The sequence below is a fragment of the Chrysoperla carnea genome, chromosome 1, assembly GCF_905475395.1.
Source record: "Chrysoperla carnea chromosome 1, inChrCarn1.1, whole genome shotgun sequence".
Taxonomy (NCBI): domain Eukaryota; kingdom Metazoa; phylum Arthropoda; class Insecta; order Neuroptera; family Chrysopidae; genus Chrysoperla; species Chrysoperla carnea.
Window position 1 is genome coordinate 77,207,801 of NC_058337.1, and position 27,469 is coordinate 77,235,269.

Here is a 27,469-nt window from a genome sequence, read left to right on the forward strand (position 1 = left end):
ACTAATATCGCTTAACATATGCGAATCGAAAAAAATTTTCGAGGAACTTTTTTAAATGTAGAATCTGAATCAGTAATTAAAATGCGGGTTTTTTTATTTAATATTTTAAAGTTGACCCTTGCCCCAATCGAAGGGATACAATTTTCACTTCGTTAGATTTAAAAAAAAAAAATTATTAAACACGTGTTTTCTCGTTTTTTAAGACAAAGTATCTTCTCCAAGTTCTTTGACTATTCCCATACTTTTTGAATACCCTGTATTATAATCTGATTCGAATTTTAGACTTAAGTTATTTTGTTACTTATTCTACTTTATTCGTCTCATTTTATAATGAAAACACAATTCTTTTAAAAATTTGTTTCAACTGAGACTACCGGCTTATGACGTATTATTGCTTGTAATTTACATTCCGAGGATTATAAAATCTCTCTGAAATTTTAAAATTTGATCTCTTTCAACTTATATGAAAAAATATTAGTACATTTACATTTTTTTCAAATTTATCTGAAAAAGGTAAAATAAATTTTAAAGTCCCTAGTGGATAAAAAGCTTTATTATAATAAAAAAAAATTATATTTATAACTTCGAAATTATTTATTTTTTAACAATAAAAAAAAATTAAAAATAACAAATAGTTTTTTTTAGTAAAGCACAATAATAATAACATTAATAATATTTTGTAACAATTAAAAAAATTCAGGATCCATACTCCGTTCTTGGTTAAATATTGAAAGAATAGTTAAAATCCAGTTAGCCTTTCATTGGTTTTAATTCTTCTGAAACACGAAAACTACAACCTGTATTCATAATAACATCTTCTACCGGAACTCCTTCGGCTAATTCGATTAATTCTAACCCACTTTCTGGATCTACTTTAAATACACCTTTTTCCGTAATAATCATATCAACACATCGTTTACCGGTTAAAGGTAATGTACACTCTTCTAAAATCTTCTTGCCACCGTCCTTTGAATTATGGTTCATTGTAACGATAACTTTTGTTCTTGGGCAGGATACTAAATCCATTGCACCACCCATACCTTTTACCATTGAGCCCTATAATGTCAAGAAAGGTGAGTTATTTAAAAATCTACTTTTTAATTTAGAACGATGAAAGCTTACTGGAATCATCCAATTTGCTAAATCACCATATTGTGAAACTTCCATAGCTCCTAAAATTGTAATATCAATATGCCCACCACGGATCATTGCAAAACTAGCATCGGCACTAAAGTAGCTTGCTCCGGGTACCACAGTTACAGTTTGTTTGCCCGCATTAATTAAATCAGCATCGACATCTTCTGGTTTTGGGAATTCACCTAATCCAAGGATACCATTTTCAGATTGAAGAAGTACTTTCACACCTTCAGGAATGAAATTTGCAGCCAACATAGGAATACCAATTCCCAAATTTACTGTAAGTTTATCAATTAAGAAAAAATATTGATTTGAACAAAAAATATAGCTTTCTGATCTCCGTGCAAAAAGTGTCAACTTTTGTCCCGCTGTGCAAAACGAAGTTGCCGCTTTCTGCCTCCGCCAGGGAGAAAAATAGTGTACACACCACGGGAGCAAATAATGAATGTCTCAGATCTCATGTTTCGTTACCCTCGGCGACAATTAGCATGAGATCTGATACATTCTTTACTTTTGGTCCCTAGCTGTATAATATACTATTTTTTTAATTTCTTAATATGAAACCTTAACATTTATCAAAAGAGTCGTTTAGAATAGATAAAAGAAAAATCAAAATTTTTATATCAACAAATCAGATCAAATTATTTTTTGTAAAGGATACCATACATTCCATCCTTAAATTCTTGCGCAGCTCGCTTCACTATACGTTCTCGTTCTGCAACCGCTGGTGTTTTTGCTACAACTGATGCAATGGATGAACTTTGTTTGCTTACTGTAATTTTCTAGAAAAAAAGCAAAATAATTAACTAAAAATACATAAACAAAATTATTTTTCAAAATACCTCAATTGGTTTTTTATAACTACTGCCTTTAAGTAATCTGTGAACAAAAATTCCTGGCAAATGTACATTTTCCGGTTCAATGGCACCAATTTCAACGATTTCTTCAACTTCGACAATCGATACTTTCGCTGCTTTACATAATGTTGGATTGAAGTTCATAGCGGATTTACGAAATATTACATTTCCAGCTTTATCAGCTTTCCATCCTTTTACCAAGGCGAAATCACCTCGAATAGCTTTTTCTAATACATAATCGACTCCATCGAAATTTGCAATATCTTTTGGATCACTTGCAATGACAACTTGTTTTTTATCGTTGTATTTAATAGGAACACCACCTTCTTGTACTAAAGTACCAAAGGCTGTGGGAGTATAAAATGCTGGGATTCCGGCACCTCCTGCTCGAAGTTTCTCAGCTAAAGTACCCTAAAAGAAAAATTTTTTGCCATTTTAGGATTAAATATAGATTTATGAATTTTAATTAGTATTTTGGTTAATAATGTTCCATTTCTAGGTTTTGTTTAACAAAATGCTACAAAAATCAAAACATAATCCACTAACTGCATTTCACAGAAAAGGAGTTATTCGAAAAAAAAAGATGTGATTGCAAAATAACAAATTTCATTTTAGAGAGGAGCTATTGAAATTAAATAAATATTAACATATTAAATAAAAATATGAATGAATAACAAACCTGTGGCGTAAGAACAACTTCCAGTTCCCCACTTAAGTACTGCCTTTCAAATTCACGATTCTCACCCACATAAGAGGCGATTATTCGTTTTACTCGCTTCTCATTTAATAAAATTCCTAATCCATATTTATCAGTACCAGCATTATTCGATACAACAGTCAAATCTTTCGTTCCCTGTTTACGTAAAGCCTCAATTAAGTTTTCCGGTATACCACATAATCCAAAACCACCGCACAATATTTTTGAACCATCTTTAATATCTTTAACTGCCTCTTCGGGGGAATCATAAATTTGCACTGATCGACTGCTAGTTGTTGAAAATTTAAAAACTGAAATCTAATGATACTATATGAAAAATCATAACCTACAATATTATGGAAACGGGAATTTTACCTTTTTACAATGTTTAAAATGTCCTAAGCAACTTAAACTAACACGATTTAAACTTACAACACTGGCCATTATTTATTAATTTGTTAATTACACTTTAAGTCTTAATATTTTCTTAACATAAGTACACAAACATATTTACACTATTCGTTAGTTGAAATAACAATTGTTGATGTAATTTTGGTATTACATCAGAGAATTTAGTTTAAATTTTGTTTAACTGATAATTCAACTTAATATCTGCATGTTTTTAGTCGCAGGTCAATGGTTAAAAATAAAATATAAGCATAAATTTGTTTTTTAATGATATTTGTTCGCCTTGAAAAAAAACGTAAACAACATAATATTTTAAGCTGTATTTATTTAAATAAATTTTATTTATCGTAAGTTGTATTTATTTAAATAAATTTATCTTATATGCATAGCTTATTAGACCGGTTTTTCTTGCTAATAACTGGTAATAAATGAAAATTTTTATAATTGTGAGATTTTTGACAGCATAATCCTGTTTTAAAACCATTTTAGCTGAACAGTGATATCTATTTGATTTCCTAGATGGCAGTTGGAAGAGAGACATCTCTAGGATAAAATAGGCATTAAAAAGGTAATTGTTGTAATTTTCTTTATTGCAAGAGCTTCTTGGTCATGAAATTTGGATATCATTAGGCGAAATTGGTATTCTTTTTGGGAGATTATTTTATTATATCAAAACAATGAATATTCATTTTTCATTAGACAGCAATTAATATTTTTTGAGCGTTTTATTTATTTTTATAGAGCGCTCATCATCCACGGTTAATTCATTGTAAAGATTACATCCTCAGATAAAAATATATGGAACATTAAAATTACAGGATGAATGAAAAACTACAATATTTTTTAAAATATATTTTATTTAGAATTAAAAAATAAAAATAAATTATTGTTATGTAACAATATTGTTTAAATAAATTTAATTTCTACATAGTTTTGTGAGATCTACATCAATATTATTTTCTTTTAAAGATAAAATATTTTTATTTTCATATAATACATTTTCAATAGATACGTGGTTTTTAAACAAACAAATAATATCAATTAAATAATTGTGAAAAACAACACAGGTTTAATTTATTCGCATTTTATTGAAAATTGTACTATTTGAAAATATTAAACTGCGATTTTAAAAAGTTGTTCATATAGTGTGTTTTTATAGGCCTTTACTTATTACTTTTGTATCAAGCATAACTTTGGGTTTATCTTATGTACCTGATAACAGGGCTATGGAGACGGTGCGTAGATTTCAAAGTTTGATTCAAATATTTCTGTTAAGTCAAGTAATTTTTGCAATTTTTTTCCATAGTAAATAATTTCAAAGTAAACAAAATGTAAAAATTCAAAATCTTATTTGCGAGTGAATTCGTGTGACCTAGGTAATATAAATTTTCTAAGCTAAATATACCTTAAATCTCGTTCAAGAGTTGATTCAAAGCAAAGAAATATCATATTTTATTTTGTCTATTTTATGTTTGTAACTATAAAAAGTCATCTGAATATTTAGATGACCGAATGAAATTAACCACTGCTTCCTTCCAAACTGCTTCCTTCAGAATTTAAATTTTACGAGTAATAATTTCTTAAATATAAATCCTATGAATAGTTTTTGTTAACTGATAAATTTTCCTCTTGTGCTTGGTCGAAAAGTGAACTGCTGACTTTATTTCAGTCGACATTTCCAGATTCACCTTTATGGTGAGTTCATAATAAAGTGACAAGTGACACGGTATTAGCAACAGAAATATTCAATGAACTGTCTAAAATTATGATTAAATGGTCGAAAAATCAATGGTTCAATGGCGACGAGCGGCGAGCGATAAATGACAATACTGTCCAAAAACTATAACAATTCATCATTATTCATAGTTGAAATTATCTCTGGTTCAATTGCAATTTCATAGATTTAGTTACCCACCGTTTTTTTAGTTATCCACCAGCGAAACGGGTGGGTAACTGCTAATTGTTAGTTGTTGTGTTGAATCTTACTAATCTGGGTCTATTAAAAACCTGGGAGTGTAGGACATTACTAGAATTGTTGGTTTATTGGATTGTATAGCAAAATTTATGTATGTATGTCTAATTATACTTTCACAAGCGAAGGAATCGGTGTGGAAATGGCAGACGGAAAGTGTCGGATTACTCAACGTGTCTACTAGATGTTCGGATTATTGAGCCTATACTATAGTATTCCATTATCCTTTTTGTTTAATTACCAGGGTATTTTCTAAACAAAATTTTTAAAAAAGTTTTTCTGTGTGGATATATAATTATTTAATCGTAAGTATATCAAGTAAAAAAATCAATAAAATATTTTTATAAATTCAAAACAGTTAATAAATAAATAATAATAGTATCTTTTAATCATGTTGGCTTTTTTTTCATAAATGGAAATTATTTTAATACTGCCCTGGTGGAAAAAATATTTGAAGAAAGAATAAGAAATTCTGAAAAAGTCTTAGGAACTTTGAATTTCTCAACGTTTTCGGACTAGTCTAATTCAGAGTTATTCAGAGTTCTTAATACTTTTTTAAAGTTTCTAAGACTTTTTCAGAGTTTCCTAAGACTTATTAAGACTTATTCTTTTTTCAAATATTTTTTCCACCAGGGTGTGTAGTTGACAAATATAAAGCGCTGATCTAGGGGAGGATCGTTTTCTCCTACCCCTTCCCCTCAAACCAATATATATTTTCTTAAAGAAGTTTGATTACTTCTGACTTAAATCTCACATTGCAAGAGTCAGAATTATTAGCAATTGCTAATATAATCATTTATAACATCATTTGAAATCATGTAAAGTTTTTAATAAATAATTCTTTCTTTCCGAGCTAGGCTATATGATAGTCTTACAATTTGTTTTTCTTGTTATTTTAAAATTATCCTAAGAAACTATATTTTTCTTTCTATTAATTATAATATGTTTGATGTAAACTCTCCAAGATACTTCAGTGTTTCAACCCTCCACCTCAAATTAATTTAACTCTATATCGGCGCTTGATAAATATATGATATCTGGTGCCAACTCTGTTGTACACTCAGCGAATAAGTAACCATTTGAACAACTTTTTAGTTGCAAGTTTTAGCAACAAATATTTTAAAATTATTAAAATATTAATAACAATTAGAAAATTGACAACATAAATAATTTAACAGTAACAAATTTTAAATAAATATTTTTCTAATTTGTTATATAACAGTGCATATATAAAAAATAAGAATAAATTTATTACACATTTTGCTTAAATAACTTTAAATAACTAATAAATTTTTGTTTAGATAAATTACTATTCTATAATATAATATTTTTCTTATACTTTCTTATATTTTACTAAATCGTCGATTTTTTTTTTGCTATTTATTTTTTTCATAGGAATAAGTAACGGGTGTATCAAACAAAATTGTGTTATATGTGATAAATTTAATATCGTGTGAAGTTGACTTTATGAATATAACTTATATAACACATATTCTATTGGAACACCATGTATTTGAGACAGATCTAAAGAAAATATTTTTGTTTTATAAAACAGAAATGAATGGCATTTCAAGTTAATTTTAGGTATAATTATAATAAAATTATATTTTATTTAGTCACGTACGAACTTACATATAAAAACACATTGGTTGCATCTAGCCGAACTATAAGCATACGATAGTTCAGCTAGTACCGCGACCACATGTACCTTACAGGAAGAGAAGATTATCGATATATGGGTGGGAGCCGATACCAACTGAACCCTAGCAATCGCTTAGTTCGACTAAACATTAGGGCTTTTACAGCGGACAAAAAATCCGCGCAATACCGCTCTTTCTGTTAATTTGACATCCTGATACATTATTTATTTCTTACTAACTGCAGAAAAGTATATATAACGTGTGCCAAATTAACAGAACATGCGGTCTTTTTTTGCTGTAGAAGCTCATTGAAATGTTGTAAACACAGAGTTCCTTTTAAAAGAGTTAAGACCTATTTTTCAAATTGAATTATCGAACTAGAGTATGACATACAGAAAAAATAATTTGTTTTTGCTAATTTTTTTTCTGCTGAGGCAATGGCATTGCTTGATGTACATCAGCAATTTAGACGTATTAATTGATGAAAAGATTTTAAGTAAAGAAAATTTAAAAGATGAGTTGTAGTTGTATAATGTTTTGAATTTGAGAATGTATAATTATTCAAAATTAAAAAGCATCAATAGTATAAAATATATTAAATATCCTGAATTGGAACAATATTCGCGACTCTAACAATCTGTGGGTGGTACGAATATCGGACTGTCACGGCATTTGAAAAGATTATAAACAAACAAAACTCGATTAACTTATTTTGAATCATTTCCTCCTCTATTTTAAAACTTAACTAATAGATAATGCATTTCCACTTCATCATATTTGAAGCAAATGAAACTCTTTTTGAAGGAACTCTTATCAACGCATAAAGTAATAAACTAGGGCTCTCTATATGTGAGTGTGATCGTTCGCCATTTTTATGCTAATGTCAAATAGACAAAATGTTCTGAAATACTATTTTTAAGAAAAGGTAAGTTATTCACATTAACCATTTGATAATTATATGATCGCTATACAAAAATTGATGCATTTTTATGAAAAATAATTTTATTTTTCGAATAATATTAATTATATTCTACAAAATGCGACCGTATTTTTTTATCGCGGTCATATAATTAATACATTTAAAAATTTTCCTTTACTTAAAAATAGTATTTCAGAATATTTTGCCTACTTGACATTAGGTTAAGTTCTTACCCACACGTAAAGAGCTCTAATAAAACTCATACGCCATCCATGAAAGAATAATGGGAGGTACTTATACCTAAGTTTAAGTCTTAGCTGAATAATGTTAAGACATTTTCCAATTCATCAGTTACATACGAAGTTTGGGTAAGTATCTTACTAAATACAAATTTTTTTTACATTACTTAAATAAAGTAACTTCACATATTCAATTATTCAGAGAGTTTTTAATTAACTTAAAAGGTATTTAGGTATATAATATTAAATTGGTTATAAAAAGTGTGATAAAAGTTCTCAGCCTTTTCAAATTGTAGCCAAAAAGAGAATATATTTTGTCATTGAGCAATTATATATTAGCTGAAAAATTAAATAATTTGCATTTCATCTTTTCTTAACAAATGTATACATACTTGAAATTTTCTTTAAATGTAATATTCTCACTAAAATTGTCAAAAATCAAATTTAAAACTTCCAAAAAATGAAAATTATTTGGTATCATTGTATATATAGGATATTTTATATTTTAAATATGAAATTTTTATTTAGAAAAATAAATACTTTTCATAATTCTATTTATAGGTATAAATTGAATATTTGAAATGCCTTTCTGTTTTAAATATAACTGCAGTGCCTTTTTAAAATAAGGTACAATTAAGGATTTTATGTATATTTTAATATATCCTTAGAAGTAAAATTCGTTTTTTAATATCTATAACAATAAATATAATCTTAATTTTTAATTTATTTGGTCGTGTGCATTTATGAATTTTGAAAAATAACAGCAGTTTTAGAATCACTGAATAACTTCGAAATGTGATCAACTTTTGTTGATATTACCAGAATTTAAACACACAAATAATTAAATGGGCTCTAGCAGAATTTGATAAATTCTTGATTTCCTAATAATTTGCAATTGTGATTAACAATTTACAAGACCGCAATTCGTCCACGCAGCCACTAGCTTTGGAATCAGCCTACCAAAAACATAGAAATTTATTATTAAATCATGTGTTTTGGCATTGCTTATGCGACCCATTTAACTGATGTCTATGGACTAGAATTTTGATCAATTTGTGTGACAAAGGATTAGTGGGACAATCCTGGTTTTGAATTCAAGTATTACACCTATACAACTGCGATTAAAGTAAAGTAACGAAGCATGGGTAGAGTCAGCAGCTGCACAACGCCTTTGCCGGAAACCTATCGAAAATCGCCAAAAGAATTTTCGCCTTAAAATTTCGTCAGGAATTCACAGTTTCTATTCGGGCTGATGATTTATGGCCAGCCTGTATTTTGTTATTACTGAATAATTCGCAATGATACAAAAGGAAATACAAGTAGGTATATCAGATATGCGCTATTTCCTATATCTGATTGAAAATATGTAATTTTTCGCGCAGATATGGTTAACACCATTCATTTTGACGTGACCAAACCACGAAGTCTTTATTTACAAATAAAAAATGTGCCGAAATATGATTATAGCTTAAAACGGTCCGAAAATTCTGCCGGGGAACCAAACAATTCGTAATCTACAACTCAAAAAACATAAAATTCAATGGTCTTCTCGAGTCAATAATGACTCGTTTACGGGTCTTACAGACAGTCTCTGGAGTAAGTAATATTGATAGCTACGATATAAACCCCTTCGAGATTATTCACACGAATTTGGAGACTTAAGGGGGTACTAGTCGATTAGGGTCAGTTTCCAGAAGCTGAATACAATATAATACTGTGTCCAAAAAATGAGGTGACATTCGAATTTCAACTGCGTGCGTTTGTTGTGCATTATGATTTCATTCCGCCCAGCCAAACAATCAACAAGGAATATTATTTGAACGTTATGCGTCATTTGCGTAACGCTATCCGCCTAAAAAGGCCGGAATTGTGGAAAGATAATTCATGGTTTTTACACGATAATGCACCATCCCATACTGCACTCATAATTCGTGATCATTTCGTTAAAAACTAAACCCATATCGTTCCGCAACCACTGTATTGACCTGATCTGGCGCCGTGCGACTTCTGGCTGTTCAGCAAGCTCAAAAAACCGCTCCGGTGACACCGTTTTGATACGATAGTGGAGATTTAAGCCGCAGCGAAGACGGAACTGAAGGCAATCCCGGAAAGTGACTACAATCAGTGTTTCGAAGATTGGAAAATCCGTTGGCATAAATGCATTACATCGGAAGGGGGTTACTTTGAAGGGGATGAAATTGATTTGGAAGAATAAATAAAGAATTTTCAAAATAAATACAATGTCACCTTATTTTTTGGGCACAGTAGTATTATGCTTGTGAATTTTTAATATTACAGAATATTTTGTAAAATAGTTAAACCGTTAAATAATTTCGAAACTGGGTTTTAAATATAGTTTCTTAAATTGCTGTTACCTAAAACTAAATACAAGGATATACATTTATATATTATTTTTATGTTTTAATTTTATATTACATGTTTTCTCTGTAAAAATTAATAACATAGAATATCCCTTACATCTAAGTGACAATGAGACGGTGTTTCATTTGAATTTTGAATTTTTATAAGATATGTTTTAATAAATATATTTGGCTAGAAAAATTTAAATTTAATTATTTCATATATTTTGACAGGTGGCCTATTTAGAATCATCACGCTTTTTTGACAATATGGTCATATATTTATTAATTTGCTAAAACTATTAAGGTTATTTTTTTTACTTAAATATATATTTTTAACTAAAAAGAATTATATATAAGAATAAATATTTATGTTGTTTGATTACGAAAAATATATCATTTGTGTTTGTGAAAAATATTTTTTTGAGGGTGGACTGGACAGTGTGTAGTAGATGTGTGTACGTGGTGTGTATTTGAAGGGTGGTTTTGGTTTTTTAACAATTGAAAAATTAATTTATTTATAATGCGCTGCGAGTTTACGCAATGATTATCAAAATTGTTTATTTTGTTTTCTGTCCATGTAAGTATGGTTTTTGAGAGAGATGAGTGCACGCATAATACAGAACAATATTATTGTCTACAACTATCAACTGTGTCTAAGCTAGAGTTATAAGAATTTTTTTAAAAATTATATAGGTATTAAAACATACCTTTTTGGTCGAAATTAATATTTTAAATAATCAACAGGGAGATATTCTATGTAATTAAATTCGTATATTTTATGATTTGTATAAACATTTGAATTAATTCCTTTCAACTTTTTAGTAGTTGCAGTTACAAAGCATTCCCAATAGTTGTAAATAGTTTACGTGGTGAATATGGAAGCCTGAATGGCTCACTGTCAATTTATGAGAAAGTGGCGCTTTACTAGCTTATTTATTAAATGTATACTATCCACAAGTATAAAACCAACTTTTAAAAAGCCACTAGTTCACTTGCAACAAGTGCACTTGTGACTTGTGGTATTATTGAAACGGACCCTTTTGAAGATGTCGGTATTTTGTCATGTGCTGATTTCTAATTATAACGTCATAATAAACACTTTATAATACTTTAAAGGTAGAAATTAGAAATGTGCATATGCAAAAGAAAAACTTCAACAATTAAAGCACTATATTTTTTAAATAAGACTTTTGACTAAATTTTGAACTTACTATATAAGACAAATAATAAACATTATCTTATTATTATTAAATCCGGACATATAATTATTAATAATTCCAGACAGTTTCGGTAGTGTCTAATTAAAGGATAATCATCACCGACTGACACCTTCAAAAAGGTTCGTTTCCATAATACCACTAGTCACAAGTGCACTTGTTGAAAGTGAACTAGTGGCTTTTTTTAAAGTAGGTTTTATACTTGTGGGTAGTACATATTTAAAAAATAAGCTAGTAAAGCGCCACTATCTCATAAATTGATAGTGATCGATTCAGGCTTCCATAAGTGAACACGTATAGATGCTATTTATTTTCCAATTCTCAACAAATCTTATCAGACTGCATATGAGTACCGAATGAATTGTTTCAAACGTGTATGTATGTTTTCAAAAGAAGATTTTCAACAAAAAAACTGAACACCCATTAGCGTTATTGAATACTTATTTGTGAAATTTCGATAAATTCCATGGATTATAGTTGACTTTGATTGTGATACGCATCGCTTATGAGTAATTCTATATGGTAGTATAGATATTCTAGTCTAGAATTACATTAGTGTGAAAGATTGCCTAAAAATGGCGGTGCTCACACTAAATGTAATATGTAACACTACATGGTAGCAGAGCCACCTCTTTTTGTAAAGAATTGAGAAGATGCTTGTCAGTCATTTTATCGTTGAAAATGTACTTTCGATCATTTCAGATGCTATCAATATTTTGTTTAATATATATATTATTATTTTTAATTTATAAAAATGGTGTATGAATTAATCAAAAACTCATTATATGAAAAAGGACGGTGCCATTAGTGTGTTTATAATGAGAATATACCCTAAATTAGAGGAAATATTATATAATATGTATAAAATAAAATAAAATATATATATATACTTTATATTTATAAATATTTATTAATGATAATTAATTCCATGTTTCTCATAAAAGAGATTTATTTATTTATTTTAGAAAAATAACAGTCCTAATAAATATGCATACAATATGCTTCGACACAGAAAATTACTTTCGATGTATGAAGAAATATATACCTTTTTTTTATGGAATAATGTATGCATATTTATATTATTCATAAATGTATTTGAATCATATTTTAACAGTTGAGAAATTTTCATATTATTGAAAGTTTTCACGAAATATTTTTATTAAAATGTTCTTTGGAAAATATATATTTAAATTTCTTTTTTGATTTTGTGCGCGTAATTAATAAATAAATTTCAATTCAAGACATATAAGGGAACTATTTTTTATATATTTGCCTAGATATTGACGTGCGTGTTACTTAACTAACCATAAGGTATAAACACAAATTTTTACGGGTAAAAATAATATTTTTATCTAAGAAGCCTAGAAAAATTTGTTAATTAACTAGGCTGTATGACAATATACTTACACGATTTTGTAACGCTTGTAAAATAGTCGAGCGATTTCAATAGGCACATTTTTAACTGCCGAGTATGCTCGATATACTACTTTAAGACAGGCATGTATGAACAATACATGTAATCATTAAAAATCCTAACTTAGCTATAGATTTGAACTCTATGTGTTTTAACACTTCTGAAGCGTTCCTGAACTTTATCTCTTCTGAAATTTTAAATTGAACAGTTCTCCACATTTATATTAAATAATTTGCAGACAATGCTAGCTTAATAATTTGCCATATACATTTATTACTATTTCTTATCTTAGTACAAATTAAATTTCATGGCAATGTGAAGACCAGCCGTTATTGTTTGCAAAGTAATTTTAACCAAGAAACGGAAATATTACTTCATCAACTTTAGTATCTCAATAAACTTCTTGAATTTTGTTTTTCAATTTGTCAAGAGCATAGTTAGATAGTTTTTATGCCGTTTCCAAAACCTTTCTTCAGATTCTGTGGATTTGCACTCAAATATTCACCATAGTTCTTCATTAATATTATTCATAAATGCCTATCATTGCTACGAATTTATTCAATTAATAGAGAAATTCCTTGTAAAATTTTTTGATATGCTAGACTTTTCGATTTTAATATTTATTGTTTCTCATAACTAGCTGAGTTCCTAGTCCCAATTAGCTTTGAATAAAAAAAATTTACTACCATGATTTCTCTTCTAATCAGTTATTTTCTAAGTATATACATCAACCGTTGTTGAATACAACAAACAAAGTTTATTACTTAACATTCAGTTGATTTTGTCATAAGAATATGTTCTCCAAATGATCAAATTATCAACAAGGTTTCTGACTTGTTTCAAATGTGGATAACATGATGGTCCCTGATCACAAGTTTTGATTATGTCTTGATATTAAAATTATTTAAATTGTCTTCTAAAATGTTATAATTTTATTTGCATTACGAAAATACGCAGACTTATGCTTAATGCCACTTTTACAATCTGTTCCACCACCTGTGGTTGTAGTTCCACCACTTGTGGATGAGGATTGATGATTACCACTACTGATACTTTTATTACATTTGTTTGATGAATATTTTTCTAAATTTTCACTAATCGTATAAATCGGTGAAATTTTTAAACCATTTTTATTTGGTATAATTTTAAAATTAGGTTCTAAATTTTGATCTGTTGTATTTAGAGATGATGTATTGTTACCATAATTTAATAATAATGGACGTTTTTGTGAATCTGTACTCTGTTGCTCATCAATTTTATTTAATAATAAATTCGATTTACGTCCATTAATTATACCTAAAGGTCGTTGTGATGATAATATTGGTAATTTTGAATTAATTGTCTCAAAATATTGATGTATATTATTTTTCTCATAATTTTTATTTAATTCCTGATTGGATATCGCAAATATATTATTAATTATATTTATATTTGATTTTTTGGTTATGTTCTCACAACTAATTTGTTGTTGTGACGTTTGTTGATGTTCTGGGGTTGGTATTATTGCTGACGTTGTTTTATTTGTCAAAAAATTGTTGTTATTATTATTTGTAATTAAATTATTATTTAACAAAGCATTATTATAATAATATTGTAAAATATTACCAGAATTCAAACGCCATTGTGTTGTTGTTGTTGTGGTAGTTGCAGTTGTCATTGATGTGACATATGATGTTGATTCATCCCCACCAATACTCCTTCCAGTATTACCATTAATGTCATACGGTTTTTTTATTTTATACATATCTATCTTTTGTTTTTTATTTTTTTTATTATAATTATTATTCTCTATGGTTGATATAAATATTGGATTATACAGTTTTTCTAATTTATTATTTATTGATAAGTTATGATTTAAATGTTTTAAACAATTACATAGTTGTTTATGATTATGATGATTGTTATTATTTATATTTGGATCATCTAACGATTTTATATATTTTGGTCACACCTCTTGTAAGAACATTGTTGGGCAGCATCCAGTTTGGTTGTTACCATTACGCACCATAATCATACCGTCTAACTCTTCGGCAATTTGAATTACAATTTGATCACGTAATAATAAAAGTCCTTCGTTATTATCACCTCCAGCAATGCGTAGATTTTGCGTTACCTTAATTAAAAAGAAAACGTGGTCTATAGTATATTTTTGTGGTCTATAGTGTAATATTTCGTGAATATTTTGCTGAAAATCTCTTCAAGAAATAAGAAAAGTAAGAATTGTTTGTATATTTCAATTTTCACCCATGTTCAAAAAGTAATATGGGATCTAGCCAATGGGTTTAGTAGAGGGTGGTAAAGGATTTAAAGAGTGATTACAGGCTAGGTTAATATGAACAGTAAGTTTACCTGCAATGGTTTTTCACCAGCTTGGAGTCTTGTACAATATTTTGATGGAAAATAACCAACTTTTCCCAGACATTTACCTTTCCACCAGTCATTATCAGATGTATCAATTACTGTGACTTTATATCCAGCTTTTAAGTCAAGTTCATCAGCCTGTCGAGATTTATAGTTGTATAAGATGACATATAAATTAGTTGGCAGTAATCGATGAGCTTTCTAAGAAAAATTAAAAGAAATTATTTTATTGTAATTTCACAAGTAGAATATTTTCATTAAGTACCTTTGCTCCACTAACGGGACTTGGACACGGTGATGTACTTGCCGATGACAAACTTTTTTCATTATCGTCAGGCAGTTCAACTGAGGACATTCGCATATTACGAGCACTTAATAAACGACGATTATGTACAGGACTTGATGGAGCTTTAAAGTAAAATTCACAACTGTCATTTTTATTCTTTTGTATAAAAATTATAAGTTGATCTAAAAAGTGCAAAAAGAGTATTTCTACTAGCGTGACGAATGTCATAGAATTAAAAAAAAAAACTTTATTTATATTTTCTTATAGGATTTATTTTCCATTTCGTGAAAAAGTGAAAATTCTTCCGTTTTGTCTTTCTGATGAATGAATTGTTTCGCGCATAATTTACTATTTTTGCTTAAGCCCACAGAAGTTATTTGTAAAATATATATGGTTCATAAAATTTTTACACTTAGCACAATGTAAGTGTTGTATTTAGAATGATGGAAATATGGAACATCTTGTGTAAAGTAGTGCATTACATACTGAAGTAGGTAAAACAAAAAGAATAACTCCATATTTTATGGAGGGCTTAATTTTGCTCAAGGTAAATGGCTTAAGCTACGTTGCTGTAAGCAGAAATTTACGTACTAAGTCTCAGAATACTTTATAAAACGTCTCTATTTATTCTATGACATCTTGCAATTACATCTAGCAATGGCTATCAACAAAAATTAAAAAAAAATTGCATACTTGACTTCGATTTAAGGGATTTACTTCCATGATAAACATAAGTCGGCCTAGGTACACTTACTTTAAAGTAGAAAAATTGCATGCAAAATAAAAAAAACAAAAATAAATTAAAACTAAAATATTTATTTGAAATTAGAAAAAAAAAAATATATATATATATTCTAAACAAAGATAACAACACAACACGTACACAACATTTATATATAGAATAGAAAAAGACAATAGATAAATAGATAAATAGATGTAGAAATTTAAAAAAAAAACATTATTTTTGGAAGAAAGGAAAGAATATCTTTGAAGTATGGTCTTTCATACATTGTATTCGTGACGATGATGAATTCGATTGATCAATTGTAGTACCAGATGTAGCGGATGCAACACCAGCTGAAGTACCACCACCATGTCGACGACGCTGTACATGTTCTGTACTCTCGGGTGAATCCAACGATAAACTTTTCATACGTAGATTCAATTTTTGACGTCTAGGTGAATGTGGTGCTAGTAAATTGGAGGTTTAATAATAATGAAAATTGATTTTTCTTAAAGCAAATTAATGAATGATTATTGTTACTCAATAATTATTTTTTTTCAGAAAGCGTAGATTTGTGGAAATTAATGAATTTTACATAATTTTCATTTCAGAAGTATATTTGGTTGAATGATCGTTTTACCTGATGAAATTGATATTAATTTAATGGATTTAATCTATTTGCCGATTTAGTGATATGCCAAGAAGGTTGGTTAGTACCTAAGCAACCGCTCTTTTTGTTTAATATTTTAAATTCAAGCATATGGTATATTTTCTGCTAAAAAATTTTTTGTACATTAACAATGACTGCCGTTGCATATTTCTAGAATGTAAAATGCAACAAATTTTGATATCAATACAAATCTGAAGAACTCCGAAAAAAACATGTAAATTTTAGTAAGATCCGATCAGGGGATCAGTATTTTGTAATAGGGTATTTATCAAATCTATAATCATAGAATAAATGTAATAAATTAATGGCTAGGTTGATAGTGCAGTATGTGCGGCGCAAAATAACTTAAGCCAGTTGGTATTTAAAAAAATTATCCTGTCCGGTTTTTCAACGCGATATTAAGGAGAAAAATAGTAGTTTTTACCAAAAAGTAGGTACTTGGGAAAAATTGGAATGCAGAAAGTAATTTAAAAAATCTCAAAGCGGCAAAAAACGTTTTTTTTTGCAAAAAAAGACGGAAAAAGCATTTGAATAAAAAAACAAAATTTTCGGGGAAAACACGGTTTCATGGTGAAAGAGTAGCTATAACTCACAGGAAGGCTCAAATTGTTGCTTTTAATGATTTATTTTTGTAAAAAATTTTCGTAGCAAAAAAATAGTTGCTTCGGAAAAACCGTGCGTGCTTAGTAACGGAACCATCCATCTTATGGCAATTGAAAAAAGCGTTTTATTTTTAAGAGTTGCCCTACAACCTTTGCGTAATTAATCTCATAGATGAATGATGAAACCGTGAAAATGCAAAGAAAAACGGGAATTAACATACTATATATATAGACTATAGTTTGTAAATTCCCATTTTTCTTTGCGTTTTCACGGTTTCATCATGCATCGACGAGATTGGTAACTATGCAGATGTTGTAGGACAACTCTTAACAAAGAAAATTCTTACAGGATTTTTAGTAAAGTTGTCGTAGAATTCATCATTACCCATCACGCATCTACTTTAGCATTTTCGAAATTGTGCAGAAACTTTATATATTAGTTTACGACGAAACTTTGAACGAATTTCTACAATCTCCTATTTTTGGTTTTTTATTAAAATGCTTTTTGTCTCTGTTTTTTTCTGCAAAAAAAACGTTTTTACACTCCGATTTTTTCCAGAATATTTTTTCTTAAAAACTACGCATTCCAAAACCGGATGGGGTAATTTTTTTATATGAAATTTCTCAGCTGATACTTTTAACTTAATAATATAATTAACGATTTTGATAGTGCATATCATCACAAAGTTGTTAAAGATTTGCAGAACAATAATGAAAATTCATTAATTTCTTTAATTTAACCCAAAAAATTAAAAAACATAAAACGGCCTTTTGGACAAAAACAGCATTCTGTTGCATAAATAAAGCTACTATTTATACGGGTATTCGAAACATAAATATCCAAAACAAAAATTTGTATATAGCACCATAATATCCGCAATTTGGTCATTGACGCCAGTCTTAAACGTCGAAAATGCTGAGCGCTTAAGACTAAAGCAACTTGTAACCCAAACTTTTATGCAAGTTATATCTAGGACAACTTTATGAAAAGTATGCCTATTTCGTGCCCTATCATCATTTTTGTTTTGGATAATTCTTTTTGGGGATATCCTGTGTAAAAAAATTTATGTGAATTGTAAAAATTCATGGTATTATTAAAAAAAAATTAATGCTAATTTTTAGAAAATAATATACAAATTTTTTCTTTTTTACAAAAACTAATATTTAGCATTAAATAAAAAAAGAATTAAAAAGTTTTTTCATTTATGTAGTGAATAATAAAAAACTGTAGGGTATTTTTATAAAACACTGTTAAGTGCTTACCAAGCACTTGAAAATTTTTTCAAGATAATGCTAAATATTTATATTCTCTACAGTTATTATTATTTTCGTAAGTAAAAAAGACATTTAACAAGTAGCTTTAGGAGGTTTAATATAGCTTTGGATTATTTTGAGGTACATAAAACATCACTGTACATGCATGCATTTAAATTATATTTTTGTAACATAAAATAAATTTTAATTTTCTTAAGAAATTTTTTTAGTCAACTAATTAAAAATAATTTTTATACAAAAATATAATTTTCAGATATTTCTATCGAATTATTTTTGTAATTTTTAAAAATTTTTTATAACAATAAGAAAAAAATCTTTAAAAAACATGGGTGGAAGAGGAGTATTTATATTTGGATTTTGTAGGGATATATTGATATCGTTGTGCAATTTAAAGGAAATAAACAGCGCACCTAACACCTAATTTAGAAATAAATTGTGATAATTTATATATGTTGAACTAGATAAAATAAAATGCATGGACATCGTTACACCTGCTAAAACTTTTTACTAAAAAATAATAAATTATTATGCTATTTACTTTTTTTTTTTAATATTTAATACTTGTGTGATTTGTTTTGGTTATGTACAGAATCGAATAAATTTTATTTAATTGAATTGTGTATTAAATATTTAAAAAAACTGGTTTTTATTAAAAAAAAATGAGAATGCAATTATTTTTTTCAATTTTATCTATAGTTTTATTTCTATTTTATTTATTATTATGTTTTTATTATAAAAAAACTATTGTTTTGTTCCAAAATTTTTGTTCATAAAATTCAAATTAATTTTAAAATAACCTTTGTTTAATTTGAAAGTATTATTTTGTGTGTTTTATTTTACAATATTAATTAATGTATTGTAAAAAATTTGTTTTTGATAATTATGATCTTGTAGCATAGGTAATAACGTAGATACTTATGCTGTGGTTGATTTTCATTTATAGGCTCTAAAAATGTATGTTTTTTTAACACGCTATTATTAGCTTCATATGTATGTAAGTATGTAGCAGAAACTTTGAACATGATTTTGACCCTCTTCAAAACGTCGGATTTACTCGATATTTGGTTTATTTTATTAAGTTTATTTGATTATCCTGTTGATTATCAGGATTATTAGGATTAACGATTTCAATATCTGAAAATATATACATTTACTTGCGCTCCCACCATATTTTATACTAAATTTTTGATAAATAAATAATAGTCTAAAAAACTAAAAATTTTTGCAGGATCCCGTTTAAAAATGCTCCTGAACGTTAAAGTGCAGGTTTTCGGTGGGTAACCCGGTAGGATATTGTTAAAACTAATTTGTCTTAAACAAATAAATACCTAATATTGGCCGAGTCGCAAAAAATTGGGAAAACAATTTTATTATATCATTAGGGTCAAAGTTACCAAAAAATGATCTCAGACATTTTTATCTAGTTTTCGAGTAACAAATCCGTAAAATTTGAACAAAACGGGATTTTTACGATTTTCATCTTTCAAAAAGTCTTTGAAAAAATCAGATTTTTAATATGTACAAAATTCTTATTTGTAGCGTAGAGCTTAGCAAACAACATCCCGTTGAACTTGAGACTAACTAGGAAAAAAAAGGATTTGAAAAAACAAAATTTTAAACAATTCTTATTGAAATTAGATTTACGAGATCTTTAAAAGGCCACTATTTAGCTGATTAATGGTAAGAGATAAGGGCATACTTTAAATTGCAATATTCATAATAAAGCATACAGCTTTTGTTTGAAACCTTTTTTTTAGAATACATTTTTTAGTTTTTTTTATCTGAAACATTCGAACATGTTAATAAAATTCTAGCTTCCCTCTTAAAATAAGAAAGTTTGCCCTAAATTACTTTAGAAGAAATCTTTAATAAAAAAATGCTAGTACAAACAATTAGTGCCAAATGTATCCGTTTTTCGAAAAAAATGTTTTCGAACAAAAGTTGTTGATTTTGTTATGAAGAATAATTTTCAAACTTGAAGTCAGCCTCTGTCCCGTATTTGCATTTTATTCGCAAGTTCAGGTAAACTTCACAGTGTTGACTCAATACAACTTTTGAGCTATACAATTTTTGTGTAAAACTTATTTTCAAGCAATTTTTTTGCTTGAATATGCTTCTAAAATCTGTTTTCATGGTTTTTGTTAGCTAAAAACGATTTAAACAATACATGAAAAAAAGTTGTGTAACTACCTGTGTTAGGACAGAGAAAAATTTTTTTAAATTATATTTTTTCAGAGTTTTAAAAATTTAAACTTCTAAAATGGTATAAATCCCTTTTTAACGAAATTTAAATTGTATCTGTACCTTTTATAAAAATTCGAGTTACCTTCGTCAATATATCCTGAATATTATATTGGTATAGAAATATATGATAATAAATTTTCTATAATCCTTCAGGATAAAACAATAACATTATTATGTGGATGGATTATAAACTTATTGTAATAGGTAATATGGAAATGAAACCAGATTAGGTATATAAATATTTGTGGTATACTTTATTTTAAAATATGCAAATGAATTAATAGTAATTTTTTGGAACGTAATGGATTTTTTCCATATAGGATTCTATTATAAAAATACGATACAAATAATGTTTAATATAACTTACTGAAATTAGAATTTATACTGTGTCCATCTAATAAGTCCGTTTCTTAATATACTTAACTTTTTGTTAGGTGGCAAGAAGGTGGAAAGAAGTTACTTAGGGTGGTAGATGCACTATGGGAAATTGATTTAAATAAATTAAAAAGCATCTTATTAATAACAAGTGAAAACAAACAATTGACTGAGTTAATTTTTGAAATACAGTGTATTGAAATACTTTTAGACCGCCATTTATTTGGTTTTCGAAAATTTATAAAATGCTTTGACCAAAAGTTTTTATTTTTTATAAGAAATGTTTTTAACATTTAAAGTTTTGTTCTATCTCTAACGGTTTACAAGATGGGTCCGTAGGACCCATCTTAAGATCCAATTTCAGCTTGATATCTCTTTTCGTTTTTGAATTATTTTGTCGACGGATGGACGAACAGACACACGGACAGCCGGGAATGTACTAATTAGGTGATTTTACGAACACCTATACCAAAATTTTGTTCATATTATCAATATTTCTTAGCATTACAAACTTGGGATTAAAATTAGTTTATCCAGAAATATTAAAATATAAATTAATAGAGTTTATTGATAAATATGTATAATAATAAAAAAAGAACAATTGAGTGCTAGTTCCATATTGTTCTAATTAGGTGAACTATTTGCGTTTCGGTTATCTGAATGCTTCAGATATAAAAAACTGGTAAAATTTGCCACTTTTCAAGTAATATCAATAACTCTAAGTTCCGAGCTTATTTCATTCTTAGTTTCATGAAATTTCCTTTAGTTAACTTTCAAGAAAATCTATCTTTTTTTATATAAAATAAAATTTAATTTTGTACCCATACGCAATTTATTATCTCAAATAAAATAACAATATATTTTTTTTGAAAGAACAGTTAGGAATGTTAGAAAAATTATGAAGGTGAAACGTTAAAGAACTAATTTTCCTTATCTATATCACCCAAAAAGACATTAATTTCTATTATATTAACTGTCAAAAAACCATAATGGAATAGCAGTGATCTATTAATAATAAAATTATCTTCTAGGATAAAATGTTCGCATAACGTTGGTGTAAATAATAATTTATAGATTTAATATAATAATAGAAAGAGGCTTCGTCTTAATTGACATTACTGTCTAGTTGACGAGAAAATGTGTGTTTATTAGATTATATTAGTTATAGGTATTTTATAGAAAGGTGTTCATCTTAGAACGTAAACGTAATACCTATTCTAGTTCTTATACCACGTTTCTCATTAAGGTAGAGGAAACTCATTTTATTGTTCAAAAGGTAATGAATGATTGTCTGATAGAGCTAACCACAAGAATGATTGCAGCAAAATATTAAGGTATTTATATTGTAGAACATTTATAATCTCTACTTAGATATTAATAATCTCTACTTAGAGATGGCTTACGAGTGTAGAAACTAACATTTTGATGATCAGGCTAAACCAACTTCTCTATTTAGCACGGTAATCCATTACAGTTGCTTCTACATCGGAGGAAATATACAAGTTTTGATTTGAACCTAAGAAAACAGTCACGATTTTGTCGGCTCTACCAGCTTCTCTATTTAGCACGTTAAACAGCTACAGTTGTTTCACCCTCGAAGGAAGTATATAAAATTTTATTAGAACCAAAGGAAATACTTATAGGTGGGTAACGAAAAATTTGTGTTTTATATTTCGAAAAATTCATAATTTTCTCGACTTTAACATTGTCTATATAGTGACTGTTATGTAGGGGGAGGGTTAAGTGAGTACTCTTAGTTTTTAAAGTTGAAATCTTCCAGGGAACTGGGCGAGTAACTGCTTACTGTTTATATTTTGCTACTTTAAAGCCCACTTTTTGAAATAATAATATACCGTAATATGACAGAAGGGATACGAAGAAAATATCATTTTTTAATTTTATTAATTATGCTCCATATTTTCATTTTCTTGATCATACAATTGTATTTTCATCTGATTTATAGAAATCCCGCGTTTCAGCTTTTTATCTCATCGGGAAAAACCTTAATTTTCAAATACTAATAATAACAGCATATACTAGTATAAAATAACATGTTTTATTTCGAGACGTGTTAATTTTGGAACAAAACAAAAAATTATCGTTTTTAAATTTAATAATTTTTGAAAAAATTGAATTCACATTTTTTCTTGATTAAAAAAAATCAATTAGCATTATTTAAATTAATTAAATCTGAATATATTTATATAAGATGTAATTTTATTAACCGACCACCAGTAGTTGGACTGTCCAGATTTGAAGATGGTGTATTCAAGAACTGGGTACTAGTTGATGTGCGCATATTGAACCTATGATATCCTGAACCTGTATATATCAATTGATGAAAATCAAAAAACAAAACCAACAAACATCATACCCTCTACTCAATTATTAAAAAATAATAAAATATTTTTAATTATATTTAATTAAAAATAGTATATTTAGGTATAAAAATTAATTTCAATTATTTTAAGCAAAAATATTAAAGCAAGCAATTTTATTAAAAAAAAAAAAAATTACGACATTTTAACGACACACTAATCAAAAAACACAAAGAATGAATTTTGAAAAAATAAAAAAAATTATTAAATGTTACACTACAGGAATTTTTCATGGTATGGCAATCAGGAAAATGGGAAATTTTTTTATTTTAAGATGATAATTTATGGCAGAAGTATTTTTCTTTAATTTTTTGTGTCCTCGTTAAAACTTTTCTTTTTTACTTTTAAATTAATTCATGCATAAATTATTCAAATTAAATTATGTTATCAAGTGTGAGATTATCAAAACCAGTTGTGGGTTAGGTTGTAATATTTCTGCCATAAATATTTTTGAATAACGATATTCTCGCATAAATGTTTCTATGAAAATTTGCATGAAATTTTGAACCCGCTTTGAATCAACCCAAATTGAATTTCAACCAACAGAAATCAAAAGTCACACCATTTTTTTTCGAAAACCAAAACATGCTTAACACTCGCTGACTTACATATGATGCTCTTCACCAATTTTTTTATTTACTTCAGTGGGAAAAAATGAAATCGTTACAAGATACTCAAGTATTTCGTTTGTTACTCTGTTTATCACAGCCAGTTATAGATTGCATTAAGTGCTTGATGTATAAATTATTAAAAACTTGTCTAGGAAAATATTATATTACTCACTGAAACGTTTTCCAGAAACGTTATCAAAAAATGCTAACACAAGGAAGTTAAACAGAACTAAAGACAGAGATTTATAAAGTTTTATTTTCTCGCTCAAGTGGTTACTTATTTGAAAGACTGTTTGTTTTTCTTAGTACTTCTTCAGAAAATTACCAAAAACAATATAAATTTTCCAATTCTATAGGAGGGACAAAAATATTTTTAACGAATTTCCGTGCTGATATTAACTTTTGCTGTAAGAATTTGTAGAACCTACTCTTTGAGCTTACATTCGGAACCTTATTTGAAAAACATGTCACAATCATTTTCAGAAGATTTTGCGATTACGTATGGTACGACCACTAAATTATTAACCTGTCAGCATTTTGCTCACGTATTCTGCACATGCGTTAAATGTTTCGCTCGTTAAATACTATTTAACTTTGTAAATCATAACCTCTACATAATTTTATATGAATTTATTTTTTAATGCACTACCTAATTTGAAATAGTTTGATTACGTGATTATTGAATGATTTTTGAAAGTGAAAATATTATAGCAGAGAAATAATCTAAATAGTTAAATTCATTTTAACTAATTCCACCATATTTTAATCACAAGTTTTTTAATTTACTGAGTACGACTTGTAATAAACTAACAAAATTACAAGAACTGGGCCGGAAAACTTCTGAAGTTAATATTTTGTTGCTTACACCTTTACTTTCGTGATGAGAGAAATTTTTACAATTTCTGGAGGACTTTTTAAAAGCTGAAGATAGATTGAAAAAATATGAAAAATTCATGATTCGAAAATAGATAAAATTAAAGTTATTTATATTTTAAATTGAGCGTGAGAAAAATGCTCATAACGTGAGTACTGACGGGTTAAATTAAAATTCGTACGATTTGTATCTTTAATATGTGTATAAACCATTTATATGTGTAATACTTTTTCAGGTATTCAATTGGCTGTGTAACTATTGCGTGTTTTGATTGGGGGAAGGGGGTTGTTTGTTTTTATATTGCAAACAAATTAAAAAAAAAAAAAAACTTAAAATAAACGTGTAATTTTTTCTTTTATTTTTATCACAGAATTAACCATAGGTCATGAAGGTCTCAAAAAAGCTATTTGATATCACAAAACAATCAGATAAGAATAATATACACATTTTATTTTCAAAAACAGAAAAAAATTGATTTACACGGAGAAAGATAAATAATATTTAACAGAGATTTAAGGAGGTATCATAAAGAGATCGAAACAAAAAAAAATCTAATATATATATAGTAATTCTATTTTTTTGCTTTGGATGTAGAACGTTTTAAGGATGTTTTTGTATTTGATTTATGATTTAAAGGGCTTGGTGATTTACTATGAGCATCATTAAAATTAGTTTTTCCATTTGTATCTTCTGGCACCATTAAACATAACGGTTGACCAAATGGCCGATTCCCCTGTCCAGATGTTGACCCACGTTCTGTAATAACAACCCCAACAATATTTCTATTCAATTTGGACAACAAAAACATATAGATATTTCCAACCACACAATATTTTGTTAGTAGTCTAGGAAAACAAAAAGCACAGGAAAATGTGAAATGTTATTATAAAATTATTAATGCCACTTTTTTTTTTTAAATGAAAATTTCATGTTTTCTTTGTACTCAAAAACATTTATTAATCAATACTATTACACTGAGTGTGTTGGTATGTGTGAGTGCGAACATAAAGAGGATTTTCGGAGCGATCACAGCATGCTGTGTTTTACTAATTGAATTTTAGGACGATACACGAATGCAAAAAAATACCATGGGTATACAAAGTGTTCCGCAATTGGTGGACAATCTTTCAGAAATAGTTGAATTTATGAAAAGTAATTTTTGCAAAAATAACTTGATGTAATAATTTTTCTTTTTTGGGGGTCGCCATTGAAAGCATACTGACTAAAACAAGAAATTACTAATTTTTTTAAATTGATTTCAGAGGATCAATTGCATTGTGACAATAGAAAAAAAGTTCCGAAAGATTTTTGTGTGTTTTTAATGCAGGATTTCGGAACTTTTGAGATTAAGAATGAGTTCGGCAGATTCTTCGGCAGTTTCTTAAAAAAAAAAAAGAAGAAAAGTTTAAAAATATTACAAAAATTCCAAAAACCATGCTTTTATTTTGTAACTTCTGAAAATTTAAACCCCCCCCCCCCTTAATTCTATACTCTTTTATGTTTGAAATAGTGAAAATAATGACTATTCAATATTTCAAAGAGTGGTATACTTATCACTAGCAAATTAGTCACTAAAAAACAGTGATTTTTTTTACTTTTCACTATTTAGTTAATATACATTTAGAAAAATGTATAAACAAATTAAATCACAAGGAAGTTGGACTTGAACAAACGTTCAAGTGTATCATATGTAATGTTCTGATTTGATATTACTAGTCCAACTTCCCTGTGATTCAATTTGTTTATATATTTTTCGATTTGACCGTGACAAAAAATTTTTAATTTTTTGAAATTCGGATAACGCCTTGTATATTAACGAAATAGTGTAAATTTTTTTTTCTTTTTTTTTTTTTAAAATTTGGATAACGCTCAGAGTTAATTAGAGTTAAGAGGGATTTAAATTTTGTTACAAAATAAAAGCATGGTTTTTGGAATTTTTGTGAAATTTTTTGTTTGTTTATTTGATATGGCAATTTTCTATAGAATTTTCCGAGCTCTTTCTTAATCACAAAAGTCCCGAAATATGGCATTAAAACACACAAAAATATGTCGAAACTATTTTTCTATAATCACATTCCGATTGCTTTAATGGTTGAAAAATAAATTTGCCGAATATTTTCCATAAATTTGCCCATATCTGTACGAATAGTCTATCATTCTGGAACATTTTGTAAGCGAGAATACACGGCATATTAGTGTCTGTGTG

The 27,469-nt window shown here is 27.8% G+C and overlaps 2 protein-coding genes across 2 annotated transcripts in view; both read right to left on the reverse strand.

Moving 5' to 3' along the window:
• Positions 1–653: 653 nt before the first annotated feature.
• Positions 654–3,267, reverse strand: LOC123296816 (succinyl-CoA:3-ketoacid coenzyme A transferase 1, mitochondrial). The gene is made up of 6 exons (XM_044878483.1): positions 3,067–3,267; positions 2,674–3,009; positions 1,980–2,405; positions 1,799–1,919; positions 1,123–1,415; positions 654–1,056 (listed from the first exon to the last, which is right to left on the reverse strand). The coding sequence occupies exons 1-6, from the start codon at positions 3,133–3,135 to the stop codon at positions 751–753; spliced, it is 1,551 nt and encodes a 516-aa protein (XP_044734418.1). The 5' UTR covers positions 3,136–3,267; the 3' UTR covers positions 654–750.
• An 11,518-nt stretch (positions 3,268–14,785) lies between these two features.
• Positions 14,786–27,469, reverse strand: part of LOC123298621 — a 267,853-nt gene continuing 255,169 nt past the window's right edge. Inside the window, exons 16-19 of the mRNA XM_044880707.1 lie at positions 16,519–16,701; positions 15,505–15,632; positions 15,213–15,425; positions 14,786–14,976 (exon numbers count right to left, since the gene is read on the reverse strand). Of these exons, the coding sequence (XP_044736642.1) occupies positions 14,809–14,976; positions 15,213–15,425; positions 15,505–15,632; positions 16,519–16,701 (692 nt within the window). The 3' untranslated portion in view covers positions 14,786–14,808. The remainder of the gene's footprint in view (positions 14,977–15,212; positions 15,426–15,504; positions 15,633–16,518; positions 16,702–27,469) is intronic.

Coding starts and splice junctions, on each gene's coding strand:
- LOC123296816 (XM_044878483.1), bottom strand. CDS start 3,135: ATGGCCAGTGTTGTAAGTTTAAATCGTGTTAGTTTAAGTTGCTTAGGA. Junction 3,010..3,066: donor ATTTTAAACATTGTAAAAAG/GTAAAATTCCCG, acceptor TAGTATCATTAG/ATTTCAGTTTTTAAATTTTC. Junction 1,057..1,122: donor TAGCAAATTGGATGATTCCA/GTAAGCTTTCAT, acceptor TTGACATTATAG/GGCTCAATGGTAAAAGGTAT.